The sequence below is a fragment of the Scomber scombrus genome, chromosome 15, assembly GCF_963691925.1.
Source record: "Scomber scombrus chromosome 15, fScoSco1.1, whole genome shotgun sequence".
Classification (NCBI taxonomy): domain Eukaryota; kingdom Metazoa; phylum Chordata; class Actinopteri; order Scombriformes; family Scombridae; genus Scomber; species Scomber scombrus.
This window is the reverse complement of record NC_084984.1, coordinates 13582447-13603313: the sequence shown is the minus strand read 5'-3', so window position 1 is coordinate 13603313 and position 20867 is coordinate 13582447. Positions and strand designations below refer to the sequence as shown.

The window sequence follows — 20867 nt, the reverse complement described above, 5'->3', positions numbered from 1 at the left end:
GCAACTAACCTGTGTGTGTGTATGAGTGTGAGTACCCATGTGCACACTGCTTGCCTTCATGTACATGTGTGTAGATGAGTTTGTGTTAGCAGGGAGTGCGCATGTGCATTCAAACTTTCAGATCAAACAGCAAGCCAGGTGATGTCTCCAGAGAGGGCTGCTGCCCAGGCAATCTCTGACGCAACCCCTGGGCACCCCTGGAGAACACTCACCTTAATTATACATAAGCAACAGAAGGGATAACATTTTAGTCCTCTCACGCTGCAAGAAATTGCCTGTATATGAAGTTCACCCATCTTGAGATGTAAAACAAACATATGGGGTTTGGGTTAAACAACCCATACTATATTCATCCGTAGGTAAGTAATGCTTCAGAGGAAAAGCAAAAGAAGAGGAAAAGCACTGTAAAATAAACAATTCTGATTTGTAAATACAAGGAATCAATAACTGGCCGAGTTTCATCCTATAGTAGGTCTAAAAAATGTAGGTGGCATGTATATAATAAGTGACGGATACATGTATAAAGGCTACTACAGTGCATATTTCCACACATATTCCTGTATATATATGTGCAAGCAAACAACACCGGCAAACTTGCACATACCGCCGCACCAGCTGTAACACACACACACACACACACACACACACACAGTCACAGTCACAGTCACAGTCACAGTCACACACACACACACACACACACACACACACACACACACACACACACACACACACACACACACACACACACACACACACACACACACACACACAAAAACAAAAGCTCATACAGTAGCTGAGCTGTTGCTTTCAGTACAGGAAGGCCAGCTTCTCTGGCACTGTGTCTCTCTCACCAACATTCCCTCAAACCGCACAGCCCTCGTCAGGCACAGTGCCAGTGACATAAGCGTGTGGTAACATTAAAAAGAAACCTCTGGGATGGCGTTCCTTTTTCCCTTTTACTTTTCCCGTTTCAATTATTATTGTGGTTCTGCCATGTGGAAACCTCATTGTGGCTGGTGTATTTTTTCATGGCACTGATGACCCCCCATAACATTTTCAAGCTGTTAATATGCAGGGTTTTGGCCCTGTTTTATTGAGCATAGGGGGCCACTGACTGAGGGACATTTATATTCTCCGCAGACCCATCTGTTTTCAACTTGCTGGCATTGTACACTCACCAATCCATATACATTAGTTTGTGGTCTGTGTTCCCTGCCACCCAGTCACTGCTCATGTTTGCCCTGATGAGATGGGGATAGGTAAACTGCATAATTGCGCTCACTTACTAACTTTTACTGCCCCGTTCTCAGTAGGTCATGGAAGTCACTGATCATTAGCCCCGGACCAATGAGACGGGGAGTTTCAGTGGGTATGGGTGGGGCCGGGTGACAGGACATTACCTCACACACCAGGCGCTCACCAGCATTCCAGTAAACCATGGGATGGTGCTTGGAAACTCATACTAGTTTCTCTCTGTTGCTCTTTCTCCCTTTCCCTCCACAAATGCCTCACAGATGCTCACTCCTGCTTCCCAAGCTCAGGCTTCAAATTCATATATATGGTTTTAACAAAAAGAGATGGGGGCAATACAAAGAAGAAAAAGACATACCTTTTGGAAATAAACATGTTTGGGAGGTGCTGTGACAAGATTGATATTCACGTAGGAAATAGTTTTCTTAATGTGTCCAAAATTTCCATAAATCCAGAAAAAAGGTTACGGTCTGACCTCACAAACACCTTACAACATTTTTTTAGCAGGTGTACCAGTGTTTACACTGAGTCATATAAAGTCACTAGATTTATGGATCAAAATGGATCAACAGTTTAGTTGCTGTAATTTCTTTAAATGTTTACTGCCAAAGTGAATGAATGAAAGCAAAAGTTCCACACTAGGTTTAAGAGCGGGTTCATATTTATAACTCAGGGGACATGTGAATATGTTGACATAGAAATATTTGCTAGTTAATGTAGCACATGAACTAGCTTAATTATTGACCTTGTTATGTTTGGACTGGCATTGTATGCCAATTTGAAAAATTACCAATCTCTCATTCTGTTTATTTCTTATTTATGTTGTGCTGTATTCAGTGTAGTTTACAGTGAAGAGACCTTTATATTGAGTGTCACAGAACTGAGTCAAGCTCAGGTCTTTCGTCAGTCTCCTGGGCCATAATGTTTGGAGGATACAAGGAGGACCTTTGAAGGGCCTCCTAAATGTCTTAGGGCCTCAATAGTCTTTGAAGGACATATGGCCCATGTTTATGTGTGTGTGCGCCGATGGGGTTTATTTATTAAAATCCAAGATTTAGGAAACCTAGAGGCTTCAAGATCAATGTCAGCACCAAGATGGGTGTAAAATGTGTATATGTGTTTGAGTCTGTGTAGGTGTTTTTACATGATAAGCACAGTTCATAGTATATTTGTGTAGCTAAATAGAGCCTATATTGAATACCCTTGTTTACTGCCTTTTTGGTAAGAGAGATTGTGAATGGAGGAGTAGAACGATGAACCCTTTTAATTTGCATGCATTATGTGGTCTAGAGATGTGGTCTAACTTCACACTGGCACCAAATCTCTATCGCAAGGGGAAAGGCTGTGGTTGAGTTACATTGTGCTGTTACTATTGTCATTACTCTGTCTTTACCAGCAGCACCACTCTCTATTTACCTACACTTTATGTTTTGCTTCTTGCCCTTAATGAACATTTTTACTGTACAGACATATTGTCACAGTAATGAATCTGACAGTTGCACTCTGTCTTTCTCCTCACCTTCATCTCCTTTGGTTTCCCCTTGGCTCAAGACACTTAGCTCTCCTTTTATCTGAAGCTGTGATTTACAAACATTAGTTTGTGTCTACAGACCAGGGTTGGCTGTTGTCTGCCACTCTGACTAACCAGCTGGTACAAATTAAGTCCGCGTGTGTATGTTTTTGAGTTTAGGAGTTGAACTCATCTTCCGTGTTGCTGATAGTTTTCCAAGGAAGGCGAGAAGATTTTTCTAAATTGACATCTCAACATTTGTATTTATGTACTTGCAAAGAGAATGTTATGTCCTTGTTGTGAAATAGAACAAGGGAAACGTGTCTTGTGTAAATTAGGGGTAGAGATTATCAGCACTTATAATTTTCATTTTGTTATTTTATAAAATGGGCATCCTCTTTGTTTCTTTTCAGATTCATAAAACAAGTGCTGCTTTAAGGCAAATCCAAGCATTACACATTATCAGCAATATACCATTAGTTTGTCCTCTCACTTTTAACAGTTTTAATCATCCACTTTTTACTTCACAAACAACAGATTTACCATCTCCTCCCCTTATTTCTTCCAGCTGAGAGATTGTATAATCTTTGGACTGTCTTTTGTTAACTGATCCTGTTGTGATATTGTAGTTTTAATCAAGCACTCCATTTAAAGGTCTGCTGGCAGGTGGTATGTTTTATAGCCATAACAGATTGAAGGAGAGTAAACAAAAACATGTCTTAGCTCAGATGCATATTATATGTGCTGTTTCTTTACTTTGTTTCCATCATATGCACAGTAGGGTTGCCCTGAATACCATATTATACGAAGATTCGGTAAATAATGTATTTGAGTCCAATTACTTTTTTCTACAAATGTCAGGCTTAAAAAAGGCTCACGCCAAGGGCATTGTAGGGACAGGTTGACTTGTATTTGTCAATAACATGTATGTTCTGTATTCAAGAATAAGTTTATGCAGCGATAATACTGGGATGTTATGCTGCTGCCACGGTTGCTAAATTGTTTAAAGTAGCCTTTGTGTATTAATAATTGTAGCCATATGTTGTGAACTTGCAAATTCTGCGTAAAATGATCAGGTTTTGGTACTTAACCGGTGATAAAGTGAGTGCTATAAATGTTTCTGGGCTCCCATCCCTCTCTCCTCAGTGCATTAATCAATGCACGTGCCTTTTACTATCCTTTGGGACTTACTTTTGAGGCTGCATTTACCCCAGTCCTTAAATAACACCTGATCATAGTACAAATGAGCCACAGGAATCTTTATCCGTGATCCCCTCGGTCTGTTTTCAGAGTCCCAGTCTAAAGACCTGACAGGATGCATACAATGTTTTTACACATTTAATAGCAGCACAAAAGCATTGAGGTGAAACTTTCTCTCATAATATTTCACACATAGAAAATATATAATGATTTTCTGTCATTCAAAAGAGATTTCATGGTTTTAGTGTAATAACAGGTTTCTGTGAAAAGTAGTCTTATTGCGAGTGTAAAATCCAGGAAACTAATCATTAAAGCATTTAGTTTTTATGCATCATTGTGAGCTCATTTACAGCAACTTATTTAGTTATATTTTTCAACAACAGCAGTAACCATAGCAAGAAAAAAAAAAAGAATTTGCTCGAATATGAATTATGTTAAATCAAATTAAATTATAATAAATTAAATCTCAAAAGATAAACCATAGCACTCAAGAAAAAAACACTGGAATGTTCTAATGTATGCAAACGCATTGAAGCATTCAAGAGCAGTATTGTTGAAGTTATAATAAAAAGAAAAGTTTGCTAGGTTTTACGCTTTTTACAAAATAATGTTTGTGAATGTAGATCTGAGCCTTAAGTTAATGTTGGCAACTGAAATAGCAGTATGTCAGAGAGGTCAAATACATAGCCAAAGAGACAAATCTGGGTGCCAACTTTACTGTTGAGGCAGTTTTATTTCAATGTCCTAATCAATAAGAGCTGTTCAAAGATGTTGTTGAGAGAGTGCAGAATATAAATGGAAGGCAGCAGCACTTTGGTGCAGACTGTAGCACTGTTAAATCACAGCAAGAAGGTCTTAGATTTGAATCCAGACCTGGCCAGCTGGGAAGTGTGCATGTTCTCCCTGGGCCTGTGTGGGTTTCCTCTAGGTACTCTGATTTCCTCCTGCAGTCCACATGGACTCATAACCTTTCCAGGGTGTACCCCGCCTCTCACCTAATGGATAGGCTCCAGCCTATGACCCTGCAAAGGAGGTGTTAATGATAGATGGATGAATGGATAAAATCTGAAAGCATGGAACTAAGCTAGAGAGGTGCAAAGGTGTATTACCATCACCACCCTCTGCTCCTCTTTTAATGACTGAATCAAATCAATGGCAAATCTATTTAGAGTGCTCTGACTCGTGCCATTGCATGGGGAGGAGGATGTAGGAAGTGTAATGAGCCATGGGAGACTTGTGAATTGCCTCCCACTAGTGTGATGGTTTACGGTGGGGGGATGTTTGCTTGAGGGAAGGGGTTTTTGGCATGCCAAGCAGTGTTTGTCTGTCTCAAACAGTAAGTTGTTAAAAAAAAACACACCCGGAAAGATGAGAGGAGGAGGAGGAGGGGCGTGTAGGAAGGTGTAGCTAGTGCCACCTGTATTTACATGAATAAGTCATCAGTTTGCAAATGGCAAGGGTTTTGTCACCCTGCTCTGTCAGAAAACCGTTAGCAATGGAAACCAACTCCTCTTGACTTAAATTCTTCACCACCATACATATAGTCAATTTAAATCACATTGTTTAGTTAAGTCGCACAGTCATGGAGAGTAACTCATGACTGTGCTACAGTCATGGAGAGAATGGTTTTCTTGAGGACGTCTTGCACTTTCCAGGGGAAAATAACTCTCAGGTTCGAAAAAAGTTGCTGTATTTATTACATTAACTTTTATCAAATTGATACTTTTTCTGATAACTGCACACTAATATGGAAATCTAACAGCAGTTGTGTCCGCAAAACCTCAAAACAAAATGGAGATGCACATGACTGTGCTCAAAAAGTCTTGTGGTGATGGATCTCAGGTGTTTGTCACCTGCATTTCTCATTTCTGCTGCTTCAGCTCTGAGCAGAAAGGTCACGTCAACAGATCCAGGGGACAGATATATGGACAGATAGCTGGTCTGGCCAGTTTTCCATGGTGGCAGGATCTTACAGTAGCCTCTCTAGCAAAACTCTCATGTTACTGGTGTCTCATTTCACTAGCTCAGGGCAGCGAGCGAAACTCGCCGTCCTTGGGTATCTGCCCTCCCTCCCCTTTGTCTTTGTTTATTTTCAGTAGTCTTTTACCATTGTACCCATCTATCACCTCTACTTTTCTTTGTCTGTGCCATCTTTCTTTCATTCTAAACTGTTCACATCATTCCTGTTTTCTCCACATCCCTTCTTGCTTTGGTTCTCACCCTACCTTGCCGAACATGGCCTGCCCTCCTAACATAGCTAATAAGGTGATGATGTGTGGGGCACAAATCCTAGAGTGGGTCCTTTGATCTTCTATATGTCAGCAAAGCCTCAATAATGAGGTGACTCTGGTATCACAGAATTTATGATGACTGGGTAAAGTAGTTAAAGCTCCGTCAGTCCCCCAATGCTGTTTCTAATTGGATGAAACAGCAATAAAGTGAGAGGTCTTGCAGCCAGTCCCCATATTTCAGCTGTTTTGGTTTGAATATTCTATGTGCATACAGGTGGCTTGCCGTAGCAGTTACCAAAATGAAAAAAAATAAAAATCAGAAAACAAACAGCAAAGACTAATTTGCATTTTTTATTTGCACCCTCTTTCTTGACATTGATTAGTAATCAGTTTGAAGAATAAAGATACCTTTTCTTTAGTTGACTTGATGCTGTAAAATGGTTCAAGACTGGATCATCATTCTGGTTTTGTAGCTGTAACTTTTGCAGTGCAGCCAGAGCTTGTTTTGTCTTTGTTTTGCAATTTAAATGATGGGAATGTTTTTTTTGTTTAATAATGTAAAAACTCCTGTGGTGGGATAGACCTCTGGTCACATTAAGTGTACTTGCATTTGTGTACTTTCATATGCAATCCTCTGGGACTTTGAAATTGAAAATATTATATTGAAGGCTGAGTCTTATTGTATTACAGATCGGATTTTACCTCTAGACATATCTAATTACATGAGATTTGCATTTATTACACAAGAAAACTTAGACCACCTGCCAAATGATGGCTACTACACATAATTGGTCAATGTGTTGCATATGTGTGACACAGGTGACTTATTCAGGTGCTACACAGAAACATGAAAACTCTCTGAGGGTGTCTAGTGGGCAGGTGTGGAATGACAGGGTTATAAAGGCAGCTCAAGGTGAGTACACAAAGACACACAGAGATAAGTACTAGAGAGGGGGGGGGGGGGGGGGGGGGTATGGGGCATGTGACACATGACATAGGGCTGTTTTTGTTGACAAGACACAAATAAACAATACCACACAGAATGCAAGTCAACTGCACATCTGCCCAATCAGCAAACAGCTGACAGTTGTGGAAATACAGTAAAGGGGTCACAGCTTTGTCAAAAGGCCAAGACTGTTACCAAACTGCCATTTCAACTTCATTTTAGCACATAATCTCCTGAACCTACTACTCTGCACCCTTTTCCAACTTTACGGTCTGGTGTATTGTGATGAGAAACAAGTTGGGAGAAGGATCAAGCTTTTTAGAGATGATATCTGAGGACAACTGATAGGAACAAAAATCCTCAAAGTGTAATTGCTTGCTGACCAGAATTACCCTGTTTGCTATTTCAGAAAAGTAAAACAAGAAGCAAACGAAATTGAAATGCCATATCACAGATCACAGGCATTCCAACTGTTGCTGAACATACCCCTTACATTTATTTTCACTACTTCTTTACATGCAGTATATTACTAAACACAATCGTTCTACTTACATTATTAAAAAAAAAAAAAAAAGTAATGATAAACATGTTTTGAGATGGGATGTATTTCAGAAGTATATTTATCTTCTCTCCCTCATATGTTTCCCCAGACATGTCAGTCCAAGGTGTTTGATCTATCAGATGGAGTGTCCCAGTATGCCTGGTTCCCTTGCCGTGAGGCCCATGAGTCATCCTGGGGATATCCAAACTATTGGCTCAAAGTAAGACCTATATCCATCAAATGTCAGGTGACATCTCAGGCAACTTTGAGAAAGCTAATGCAATTTTTTACAGTGATCTGGCATGTGAAGAAAAATGACCTGCATCATTTACTTTATATATGTATAAATGTATGGTTCTTGGTTCTTGGTTCTTTTCTGTCCATCTTCTAAGTGCAAAGACAAAGATCAGCTTTATATCCTGAAGGTGTAGGCATAACAAGCTTGAGACCTATGTTTTTTCCTTGCTTGTGGTCTGAACACAAGACTGTCTTCTGAAGACTATAAGATGTCACTAAGAAAATACTATTATTGATGCTCTTGTGAAGGCTTTATATTGGTGTGTGCTACTGTTTCAGAACTCTACTTTGAGTTTTGTGTTCAGTCAGTCTACCTTTTGGACTGCCACCCTCAGTACAGTGCTGATGATTTAGAATAGTACATCATGACATCCTTATGGTGGCTTAGAGAGTGCAACACTCATAAACTTAAAGAACATAAGCCAGTGCAGAAGAAATATGCACCATATATTATACATATATTTTCTATTCTTTCATTTAGGCCCACTTTTCTCATCCCATGGTGGCAGCAGCAGTGATTATACACCTGGCTGCTGATGGAACAGGCTACATTGACCAGACTCAGTGTAACATCACTGTTCAGCTGGTTGACACCAAGGAAGGCATCCATAGTCTTGGTGAGAACCGTCTTAAAGTATAGACTGTACTTCCAAACTGCAAACCACTTCATTCACCTTTGGGGTCAGATTGCTAATTATGATTCAGTGGAAAGCTGCACCCTTAATCTCTTCTCCTGCAATAACCTTCCACAGGTGACTGGCACCTGAGCTGCCGCACCAACCCTTTGGTGATCCCAGTGAGCCATGATCTGTCAGTGGCCTTCTACCACACCAAGGCTATCCTGGTCATGTTTGCCTCTCGCCTTGTGGCCATCTCTGGCGTAGGCCTCCGCTCCTTCCAGTCCTTCGACCCCATAACAATAAGTGGTTGCCAGAGCAATGAGATCTACAACCCCACAGGCCAGAGGTGAGGCCAAGAAATACCACTGGTGCACATGAGGCTTACACATGTTACACACACATCACAACCAAAGACATGCAGATAAAGTCATAACATTATCCACACAAGCATGTAGCCACACAAAGACACAAATACATATACAACTTACACCATTTCTTTATAAAGGAATGCATGTACTACATTTACTGCGCTACAAACCATCTAAATATACATAAACTATCAATTAAGTGTTAAAAAAGCACCATAGGTTATTCTTACCCTTGTTGCAGAAGTCCCTATGTAACATGGATAATTACAACATGGAGAAAAAGTATCCAATATAAGGAAAGTAATGTGCATAGTATGTTATATTAAGTCAATGTTACGTTTAATAAGTTAGAGGAAGTTAGAATATAGTTTCAGGCAAGATGTGAAACTGTTGGAGTGGATCAGAGAGGACGTCAAGCAACTTCCAGGTGCCGCCAAGAACTAGTAGAACCTCAACCACAAAATGTCTTCTCTACCACAGAGACCTGGAAAGTTTACAGACTACACGTACACACAACATGTAACTCAAGGACACCATTCACACAAAAGAAGAGGATATATTAGATGCTAAAAGCTGCGTTTATGTGTGTGTGTTTGTGCCAACGAGAGGGAGAGGCATGCGTTAATTAATGATGCCAACAAGCTGTTTAATGTTAGACGTCTGCCCAAAAGCAACAGTCATAACAGTAAAATGTTATAGGTAACAAATAGGGTATCACTGGAAATTTACAATAAAGTTGAAAAAAAAAAAAAAAACTTCAACAAAGGAGCCACTGCTTTGCCTCCAGCCCTACATGTTGTTTACCGCCTCAGTTTGTTTTGTATTAAGTTCGGCTGAAGTGCACGCTGTATACAAATTTCATTTTCTTTGAAAAATCCTGCCAACATGGACATGCCTCTTCTGTGAAAGCTTTTGCATTGCTCCACACTGAGGCTGCCAGTTGCTGTTTTCTCAGTTCGGACTAGTTTAATAAATAAATGACATGTCGATACAACATCAAAGGTAATGGCCAGTGTAGAGAAGTATTCCGTATTTGGACATTTTTTTGTGTGTGTGCGATGAAACGATTTGCAACAGCTGAAAACTGAGAATCTGAACCAGGAAATAAAAAAAGATCAAAGTAAAAAGCCATTAACAGTTTTTGATAACACTTCAATGTTCTTTTTTGTAAGACCACCAATGCAAGTGAGGTCAATTTAGCTAAAGAATTCTCAGTTTTGAGTTTCCTTATACCTCATTTTAACATCTAACCAGAAGATGTCAAGCCACTCCTCACAAACATAGCTAAATCAGGCTGCACACACGCAAACGCAGTCACAATTTACAATTTCCACACCACCGTCATGCATGAGACAATTCATGCTTATGATGCTCCCACAACCCTTTCAACACCAAATGCACTAATAAACATACCCGTACACAAAGAATGGATGGTTGGGGGTCTGTGTGGAGAGATAGAACTGTTTATGGCTTTAGTTGTGTGCCAGTGAGACTTCCAAGAGCACCTAAATAGATTAAAACTGCTGTGTATCTGCATCAGCCAGGAAATTATTTGTTACCACACACACACACACACACACACACACACACACACACACACACACACACACACACACACACACACACACACACACACACACACACACACACACACACACACACACACACACACACACACACACACACACACACGCACACACACACACACAGACTAGTTGCTCTCTCCCAGAGTTCTTGCTGACTTCCCTTTCTTTTTATTCTTTTTTAATGTTTACCTGCTACAAGCTGAATATTATTAACCATCTATTATTTACCAGTCTGTGCTTACAACATTGTATGTTGTCCATACCTTGCTTTCCAAGCTTCTTGTCTCACATTGTCATTCTCCGTCTTTCTCTCATTCCCATTTCCTTTGCCTTGCTTTTCCACATTTCCCCTCCTCCTTCTCTTTATCATATCTGTTATCCCACACTGTGTTCTCATCCTTTACTTTCACGTCATCTCGTTCTGTTTGCCATCTCCCTCTTAATTCTCCCCTTTCTGTGCCTCCTGCTGCCGCTTTCCCTCTCTCATTCTCCTGGGCTGAGCAGCACATTTCCCGTAATACTTATGCCTCCACAAAACACCACATCCCCTTTTCCCTGAGTTGTTAACAACAGCAGCTATTAACATTACTCCGTTTTATGTTCCATGCTTGTCTGCAAGCGCATGCACATGTATGTTTTCCTTTTTTTCCCCTCAGTCTTTCGCTTGAGTTTTGATTCACTTCAGTGTTTTTTATTATATTTTATACTTATGGTCTCTTCCTACATAGAGTATTGTTGGAGTTATGTTTGTTAGTGTATGAGGAATATCCACACAAGTTTATGTTCTGTCCTCTCTATTGTCTTTCTCTTTTTTCTGTGCTGTATTGTACTGTCCTTCTCATTCACAAGGGAGGAGGATAGTTTTCCAGGTAGTTAATTGTAATTTATGTCAGAAATTCCAGAGTGACTAGCAGAAAACCACAACGACATTTTGTTCCAAGCCCAAATGTCCACAGAGAAGGCTTTCCTAGTTTGTCCTCAAAAAGCCTAGATGTAAGGAACTGCTACTCCCTGTTTTCTATATGCATGAAGTAGCAGTTCCCTGCATATAGAAGTTGAACAGGTTCCTCTCACCTACTCAATTTAACATCTTTTTAAAATGAGTTTTTATTGTATTTAAAAGAAAATCTTTTTTTTAAATGGAGCATTTTACTGTCTTTTAATTAGTTTTTTTCTGAGTATTACGGTGGGAGGGATAGAAAGGACATAAGGAACATTATAGGTGCATAAAAGGTTTTCATCATAAATAATTTGAAAGGAAAAACATAGGAATAAGAAAAAATGTGTTTGCAATAGAAGCGGTTAAACAGAAATGTATAAATAGAAAAAAGCAAAGTAGATGTCCCATTTTTATGCAGGAGCAACTTGAACAATGTTTCTCCAGACCTGTATTTTTTTACATCCTCTCCGTTTTTGCCCCCATACCTTCCACCCCCCCCCCCCCCCCCTTTCTCTGTTGACTTCATAAGGGAACCCTATACTGTAGAATGTGGACTGTTGTAAAAAGGTGCCTTGGGCATCCAAGCATTCCAAGAGCATTAAATGCCTTCTCCATCAGGCTACCAACGCAGAGCTGTGGCCAAACACTGCTATTGTAGCCTGCACATAATATATCCTGTCGCTCTTAATTCACAAACTACACTCTGCTGTGTGTGTGCACACACAGACACCCCTTTCATGTGCACAGCAAATATGGCAATCTTTTCTCCATGTGGTTTATTGATTTGATATGTTAAGCAGTCATTGATGGATGGATGTGGTTGACTAAATGTGTAGCTTTTCTGTCTGTGAGCAAATGTGTGACTGCTTCCATGTTGGAGTGTCTGCAGTGTTATTTATACACTAAATTTATGTTGGTTGTAATTTTGAATGTGGCGTTTAGTCTCTTTTTCTCTGTTTGTCTCTCTCTCTCAATTTCTTTTACCACCCCCACATGCACACACTCCCTCATAGTTGTGTACATTATTCGTGCGAAGCCATTGACTGCCAGGAACCCTTAATCCGCAATGCAGAGCTCAAGTGCAGTGGCCCTGGCCGCCACTTCTTCAATGGAGACCGCTGCACCATCTCCTGCAATTCTGGATATGTCCTGCAGATCCACCAGGATGATGACATCATCAAGAGCCAGGTAAACACACAAACACACTGCTGCACACATGTTTAAACACACACATGCAATTAGAGAACTCAGTGCACAAAGAGGCACATGAATGCATAAATGTACACATGCAAACACTTAAGTGCAAAAGCATCTCAACAGCATATGGGGACGTGTGTGCAAACATGAATTTGTAAATGCATACATGAACATGCAACGATGCGAAGTCCACCACACATATGGCCATAAGAGAGAAGCACAAACACGGTTTCTCTCTCCTCTCCATCTCTGCAATTATTTTGTCACCTGCAAAAACTAGGCTTGGCACGGCAAGCCTCCAGGGAGAATGACATCATGGACATCCAGGTAGATGAGTGCTGCACTGAGGAGTGGAGACGCCCCAGTCTCCTCCTCTTGCTGGCTAGCTACACGTACACATACACCCATACACAAACACACATCCACACACATGCACATGCACGTGCACACACCTAACATATTCTGTAGCACAGACATAATGGTGTTTAGTCACTTGCTGAGCATGCTGCACCATCACCTCAAACAGTCACTTTGTATTGCTACTCCACTGGGACGATGACATCACTGCATAGTGTCTGCTCCCTCTCCCTCCCTTGCTCCATCCCTGCTCATTTCGCACACATTGAAATCACTGTTAAAGGGCAGCGATTTGCTACCGCTCTCACACAGCAGCACACAGTCAATGCTTGCATGAACTGTAGGCACCAACACACATACAGTAAAGTACAGACAATCACAATCTCAATCAGGGCACAGATGCAGGCAAATGCAGTACACACACAGATGCGTGCACACCACAAGTAAATAAACAAACAGGGTAGTTGACACCACATCATAAACCTTTTGGACTGGGTCCAAGCTGCTGTAAAGGCCGTATAAACGCTTTATCCTTCTCCATGGCTCTGTAAAGCAGTCTGCAAGACAATCTATTAATGCTTCCTTAGAGAGATGGGAGGTTCAGAGAACAAGGTAAATTTTGTTTTTATGCGTATTTGAGTCCTGGAAAAATATGCCTGTTTGTGTGTAAGGGTGTGTGTGCCTGTAACAGATGTGAATTGAAGAAAAGAAAATGAGCTTTACAGAATTAAAGAGAGGGAATATGAAGACTTTTTTTGTATTTGGTCATTGTTAACAATGTGTTCTTCCTTCCATTTTTCACATGGCTATTGCTGGGATGTGTAACTTGTCATACAATAACTGAAGGATTTCTAGAATTGCAAAACCATTCATCTGTCCCTCTGTCGTCCCCTAAATGCCTGTATTTACACATACTCTCACAGGAATGAGCACAGGTGAGTGTGAGTGTGTGTGTATGCATAGAAGCAGATTTACATCCAAATACATACATGCAGTATGTACAAACGCTATCAGAATAGTCCACCATTGAGTCTGCACAGACTTCTAGTTGCATTAGATTTTGATTGACAGTGCACTATGTGGCTATTCATCAATGCCAATTCATTTAGTGATAAATTATGCTTTTCAGAAAGGGAGAGGCAGGAAAAGTACAGAGAAAGTGGGGTGAAGGGGAAACAGCAGAGAATAGAAAAGGAAGAGGGGCTGCTGAGTGGCAGGTTTTGGGCTGTGAAGGTTTCTCACAAATTATGACTGACAGTTCAAGGGTATTTAAAGGACCTGTTATTTATGAATAACTCATCCTCATCGCATCCATTTACTCTACTAAAAGTGATCTGGTCCGTTTTGTTGGTCTAATATAACATTAGCATTTTTCTGTTAATTTTGATGAATAATACCCTGCAGAATTAAATGTATATCTTACATTTATTTTGAAATGCTATAATTAAAATGTTGAATCTCTACTTTTTTGGAACAATATGTTTTTTGATATGTTTCATTGGTGGAATGATTAAAATGATGGATCATGTCATTCAAAATTCATAAATTGGCAAAACATACATACAGTACATATTCTCTCTGTATGAGTGACATAAATTGATCCACCAAACTCTTCTCCCTAAGTTCCAAAATCATTTCAAACTCAGCCACATACATGTCAATAAGTACAAGTGAAGTAAATTGCACTCAGCTTGCGTCATTGATAAAAAAGCTGAGGCTGCAAACTAGATGTGCAGACTGAATGATGTTTATAATTACCATAACAGAATCCAATCCGTTCAGGACAAATCTGGACAGAAAAAGGAATAATAGAACAAATACAGATTTGAAAGAAACACTGAGAACATTTATTCTAGATCAAACGACTAAAAAAAATTATTGGAATGTGTCAACATGCCAGCAATAAATCGATCAGGCCAGATTCACAGGGTACATCTGCTCTCATCTCCCCCTCAAATGGGCTGATAGATGAAAAATGTGCATAAAAAGTGAAGGGACTTTTGAAGTTCAAAAACGATAGCGAAACAACAAATGTATAACAGAGTAAAAAAAGAAAGATTGTCAGATTCTCCTTTACCCTGCAGTGTGCCTCTCTTTACATATACATTTCCTTCTTTTTTCCGCCAGTGCTTGAAAAGGCACACATCTCCGCACCAAGGTTGAAAAGTGCAGGGTGAAGCACAATCTTGTCTCCTTTCATTAGTCAATTACATTCTTGTTTCAGTGATGTCAAAGTGGTTCTGGGAACACCACCTTCTTAGATAATGCTATCTTCGGAACAAATCTGTTTCCCTCACTTGTTTGATTTGTATATGTGTGATTTATTACTGTCTGTCTTCCATAACTTTCTCTTTCTTTGAAGTGGTTAGGGAACACTGAGTTCTGGCACTGAAAAAGTCAGTTCTATTTGACATAGGCATTTCCTCTAACAGGCCTCGTATGCTTGACTACTGTCCATCATAAACCAGTACACTGAAACTTGCATATTATAACAAGCCCACCAAACCACCACTCTCTGCTTTCTATATGATTGCCTTATCCCAACTCGATATCGGTAAATGGACTTCAAATCTTCAGGTTTCGTCAAAGTGAGTGGACCTCATTCTGAAAGCTACTTATGCCCAGGAACTATGCATGTCCCGCACTTGATCTCACTGGCTGTTAGACACACGCATTAAGAAATATCCTGGTATTATCATAATTTTAGCCATTATCTCCAATATAATTTTAAGAGCTATTAAGAGACATATTGACTTTTTTTTTCAGCCCAGGTCTGAAAATACCCTTAAAGACCTCATCCATGGCTCACATCCTTTGTGTCCAAGCAAGGAAATGAAGTAGTGAACACTATGTCCCTGCTCCAAATGTAAATCAGCAATTCTATCGTGATCATGCCACATCAGATCATACCTGCACAGGGCTTTTCCCTGTGTTTTATAGGATTATAACAGCCTAAACTTGTGTGAACGTAGGTGATGTAAATGTTGTTATTAAAGCACAGGCCTAGCCCTTAAAGATGATTACCGTGCTGCTCCTCAAGTAGCTGACTTTATGGATGCTGAGCTTGTATGTGAAAGTTGTATGTGATGTAAGTGATTAGTGAGGTTCTGAAAGAGCATGTGAATCCAAATTTTAGTGTGTTGCTCTGCAGGAAAGAAAGGTCAATCTTATACAACACATCAGAGTAGTCCAGAGCTCATGACCAGGGTTACATTTACATGTTCAATTGTAGTAAAGAGTTTCTCTCAGAAAAAACATAATTTTCATTAATGCAAAATCGTATTCTTCCACTCAAAAGAAAAGTTATCCAATAATGGTTTGTTACACAAGTTGGTTTGAAATCCACATGGTCCAGGCTGATGTGATTATCATAAAAATACACTCTCCCAGAATTTTATGTACTTAGAAGCATGACTACTTCTAAGTACTGTTAGATTCTCCGTATCACCCAGCTGCATGTTACTACTCTGAACTCATTCTTCTCCAGAGTCGTTTGTGTAACTGTTAAGTTTTTCTTCCAGAAAATGTGCATATTCCAAGCAAATAAAACCCCCTCTCCTTCTAGCTAAAGCAGATTTCTGTTCTCCAAAACAGTTTCTTAAAGGCTTTTCCATGAGGACTAGACAATAATAAATCATACTTTATTCCACTGAGCAATACTATAATAACTTTACATATCAATGTACAACTGTGTGCTTTTACTATACATCTTGCATGTGCTTATCTGTTTGTGTGCTATCCAAGGTAATTCAAAGCCCTGGTTTCAGGAAGAGGCTGTCATTCTGTCGGTTCATTTGTCTGTTAGTCTGCCTGGCTTGAATTAGACAGAGTAGCCAAAGGTTGTTAAAATCGCTACTGGAAGACAAATAGTCAGCTGTAAATTTTTTAAAGGAAGGAAAATTCCCACACATTTACACACATACACACAGGCACACAACCTTATACGCTATATACTTAAAGACTTGTGGATACATGTGTGATTAAATGCAAAAACAGCTCATGGCAGATGTACTTAAGTGTAAATGTGTTTGTGTGTGTTTGTGTGCATCTGCATTTGTTCACTTGACCACAGTTTTACACACACATGTTTTAGGATGGGCAAAACTTGTAACTTAACACACTCATACACAATTTCACAAACTTACTTAACATTCCATTTGCGCGCACACATATTTACAGTCAGCACATTAACACTAAATAGATCCTTCCACATTTCTTCCTTGCAGACTTAGTTCACAACTTCCCCTCATTACATGACTACACCAAGATATTTTTCAGCAGGCACTCACATGCGATGCATATGTTACTTTGTTGGATATCCAAATATGAAAGAATCTTATTTATTTTGAGGGAACCTGATACTGTTATGCAGTATCATATAATGGGATCAAGATGAAAGATAGAACTACATGGGAAGAGAGAGAGGGGGGGTATGAAGCAACAGATACGTAATGCTAACTGAGTCCAGCTTGTGTGGCCTTAAAGTTTGGCCAATCTTTAAAAAGATGTGTGTAATTAAAGTGAGGAAAAAGAGGGATAAGATGTAATTCATGGTAAAAACACAGGTTTCCCTTTTTCGCTCTGAGGAGGAAAAGTCAAAATGATTGAGCTCTCACAGCTTTGTTGTGAGATTTCTTGGCACTGCAATTGATTTAAGCATTCCTGTTGTGTTACATGGTGCAATTTAATGGAAGAGGATGAAAACAGTTGAGGTTTGGATGATGCAGTGGTTCCCCATTTTGGTCTCATCTCTGCAAATATCATACCACAAGCCAAATAATTTACAGGAATCAGAGCTATTTGTAATAGAAAATAGACCTAAGATCAGGAAAATTTTCTGGTAAGCCCTTAAAAAATTAGGAAGAATAGAATGTCATTTTGAAAAATTTGGAACCATTTTGGTTGCCTTTTCTGTGTCCAAACTCACATACCAGCAAATGTTAACTTCACTAATTCACTTTTATCTTATCGCTGTTGATTAGGAACACATATTACATGCGTACCCGGTGTATAAACACTGAGATCATAGACACACAATTCTACAAAATGAATGCAGGACATGTGCGCTTTGCAAGTGTCAGTCAGACCTTGCTAGGTCACAGCTCCTTCAGCAGTAACCTGAAGCTGCTGTTTCTAATCAAGGGCTTGCCTCTATGATAGGTCCATAATGGGAAGGGATGTTAATCTATTATACTGGGTATATCATGCTGTAGTTTTGAGCATTCCATTGTCTTTGTTGGTCATAGTTGAGTGGAGTTACCACTGTTGCCCCTGAGGAAGAAGGGACTGGGTTTGACCCCTGTCCCGAGTCAGTTTCTTGTGGATTTAGGATGTTCTCACCATATGTGGATTTACCGTTGGGTTCTCCAGTTTCCCCCCACATTCCAACAACATGTAAGGGCCCAATCACACAGGATGCACTTTGTAGACTTGAAAAAGTGAGACAGTCTGCCATGATTTTGAGCAGCCTACGCAGAAATAAACAATGGAAGAATTTAGTTTTTCTCTTGACAGACAACTGCATAGTTGACTACTGTCAATCACCAAGCCATGCAGCCTAGCTAATACATCAGCTTAATGAAACAACAAGATAAAAACAACAATTCAGGACAAACATTTGTCTGCAAAGCTGGTGTGTGTTATTTTACCATGTGGGCAACAGCCACCTATCGACTTTTTCTTTCATTTTCTTTGTTTCTCAGCTAACAGCAAAATGAATTACTTTGCAAGGCAGCTGGATTCACAACATCACAACTTCACAAGATCATATGAGAATCCATCTGGTCAGGCTTCAAGTTATGTGCTTGTGTATGAATCACAGGTGGTCTGGAGTAATCAGCGTTGTGAATCCAGCTGCCTTGCAAGGTAAGATGGTGATAGCCGGTGATAGACAGACAGTTCAGCCAATCCCCCGCCAAGTATTTTTTGAAAGCGCCTGCCCTTTTCCAAACAGTTTCCATGGCTGAGTTCTCAGATGGTTCTGTGTAACAAACCATCTGCTGCGTTAAATTACAAAACTGATTGATTGCGTTATAAGTCAGATGTCAAGATTTTTTACTTTTGACTAAATATAACCCCTCTCTAAGTATCCTGACCACACAGGAACTACACTAAGATAGGTGATAAATTCACAGTGTGATGTTCCAGTTATGGAAGATTCACTCTGTCTGTATTTGTTTCTCAGAAGTTGTCACACTTCCACCAAAGTCAATCTGTTTTGTGTTAGGGCTGATTGTGCAGTTGTTGGATATCAGTTTTCTGAGTGGCATGACTTGACCTTACAAATGCTATCAGCAGTTACTTGAGCTGCTGAGTAGCCTGTGAGGCTTACTGACATATAGTAAGTTAAGCCTGATCGAGCTTTGTTGGGTTACACGCTGATTAGAGACTTGTTGGAGTGAGTGCTGAATTGCTGTAGTCATTTTTGTGAGGTAAACAATTATAGGATGTGTGTGGGACATCAATCTGTCACTTCAATGCACAATTGAATGCTTGTGTGAATCGTCTACTTCACAATACGACTGTGATAGATCTGTGTTCCATCTACTCACTTTATATCTTGTCTTGTTTTTCAGTCGGACTCTTCAGTGACTATAACCTGTGCAAACGGCAAGTGGAACAAGCAGGTGTCATGTGAGCCTGTGGACTGTGGTCTGCCAGACAAATACCATGTTCATCCTGCCCATTTTAACTTCCCTGAGGGCACTACATATGGCAAGAAGAGCACTTTCCAGTGTCGAGAACCTGCCCAGCTCGTAGGTGAGATGCATAGGGGATCACGCGCACATGCATACACAGATATGCATTTTGACTGGCCATGAAAGATCTTTTGTCAGGCTCTCCAAAAACTATACAGTAGCTTACATGAGATTAGGCAAAACTGATTTTAAAGTCAACTGCACTGGCAGACTGTACTGTATAGGTGAATTCTATGTTGTCGTTGTTTGTCTCACAAACTTAATTCAGATTAAGATACTGTTTATTTTTCAGGAATTTTCTCTTTACTAGTGCAGTGCCCGTGCAAAATCTGTTTTTGCGTGTGTTTTTACTACAAAGTAGCCTGGGCTATTTTAGCTGCCAAAGCTCCACTGCCTTATACCCTCTCTAAAGCCCAATTTAAATTAAACAACGGCTGCGCTGCGGTCACCGGAGCTGATCACTGCCACTCTAATCAATGAGAGTGTTTCCACCGGGAGCACCGCGGCACGTGCGCCACAGCGCTATCAATCTGCAGCATTTCTATTTTTGACGGAGACGTTTCTAAATCGCGTCAAGCTCAACAAAGCAGATTGCGCCAGACAGGATGTCAGACACAGAATCGGCATAATAAAACTTCCGTCTTTCAAAATAAAACAACCCATGCAGCCTCCCGATTGTATTTCAGCAACAAACACGAATAAAACAGACAAAGACACCATCTAGCTACGTAGCATACTGACACATGTTATAAGCACAAAAATCAAATCAAATTACCAAATCAACTAAATTTGAGCAAGTTAACAAAATCGGGCCTTTTAGTTGTGCTGCTATTACAGTGATTACGGTAGCCTAAAGGCACTCGTTCAGATTTTATTGGGCTGCCGCAATTACTGTATTAACAGTGCAACTTCATTTTAAAAGGCAGATTTCTCTCCCAGAGCATGCTCCGCTCCGCTGCCGTGACGCGCCCGGTGTGAGTTGACACCGGGCAGAGGACAGAGCAAAACCGTGGCGCAGCCGTTTCGCACTGCTCACGGACCTGGTGGAAATCCCGGGTAACTTTGGTCCTGCGCTGTGCTCAGTGTGCTGTGTGAGAGGGGGAGTGGCCAGCGGCTAGAGCGGCA

At 40.3% G+C, this 20867-nt stretch overlaps 1 protein-coding gene across 1 annotated transcript in view; it reads left to right on the top strand.

The window, feature by feature from the left end:
• The window catches only part of pappaa (pregnancy-associated plasma protein A, pappalysin 1a), an 86455-nt gene that overhangs the window by 44692 nt on the left and 20896 nt on the right, over positions 1-20867 (top strand). Inside the window, exons 11-15 of the mRNA XM_062434717.1 lie at positions 7789-7899; positions 8458-8593; positions 8729-8942; positions 12504-12678; positions 19620-19803. Of these exons, the coding sequence (XP_062290701.1) occupies positions 7789-7899; positions 8458-8593; positions 8729-8942; positions 12504-12678; positions 19620-19803 (820 nt within the window). The remainder of the gene's footprint in view (positions 1-7788; positions 7900-8457; positions 8594-8728; positions 8943-12503; positions 12679-19619; positions 19804-20867) is intronic.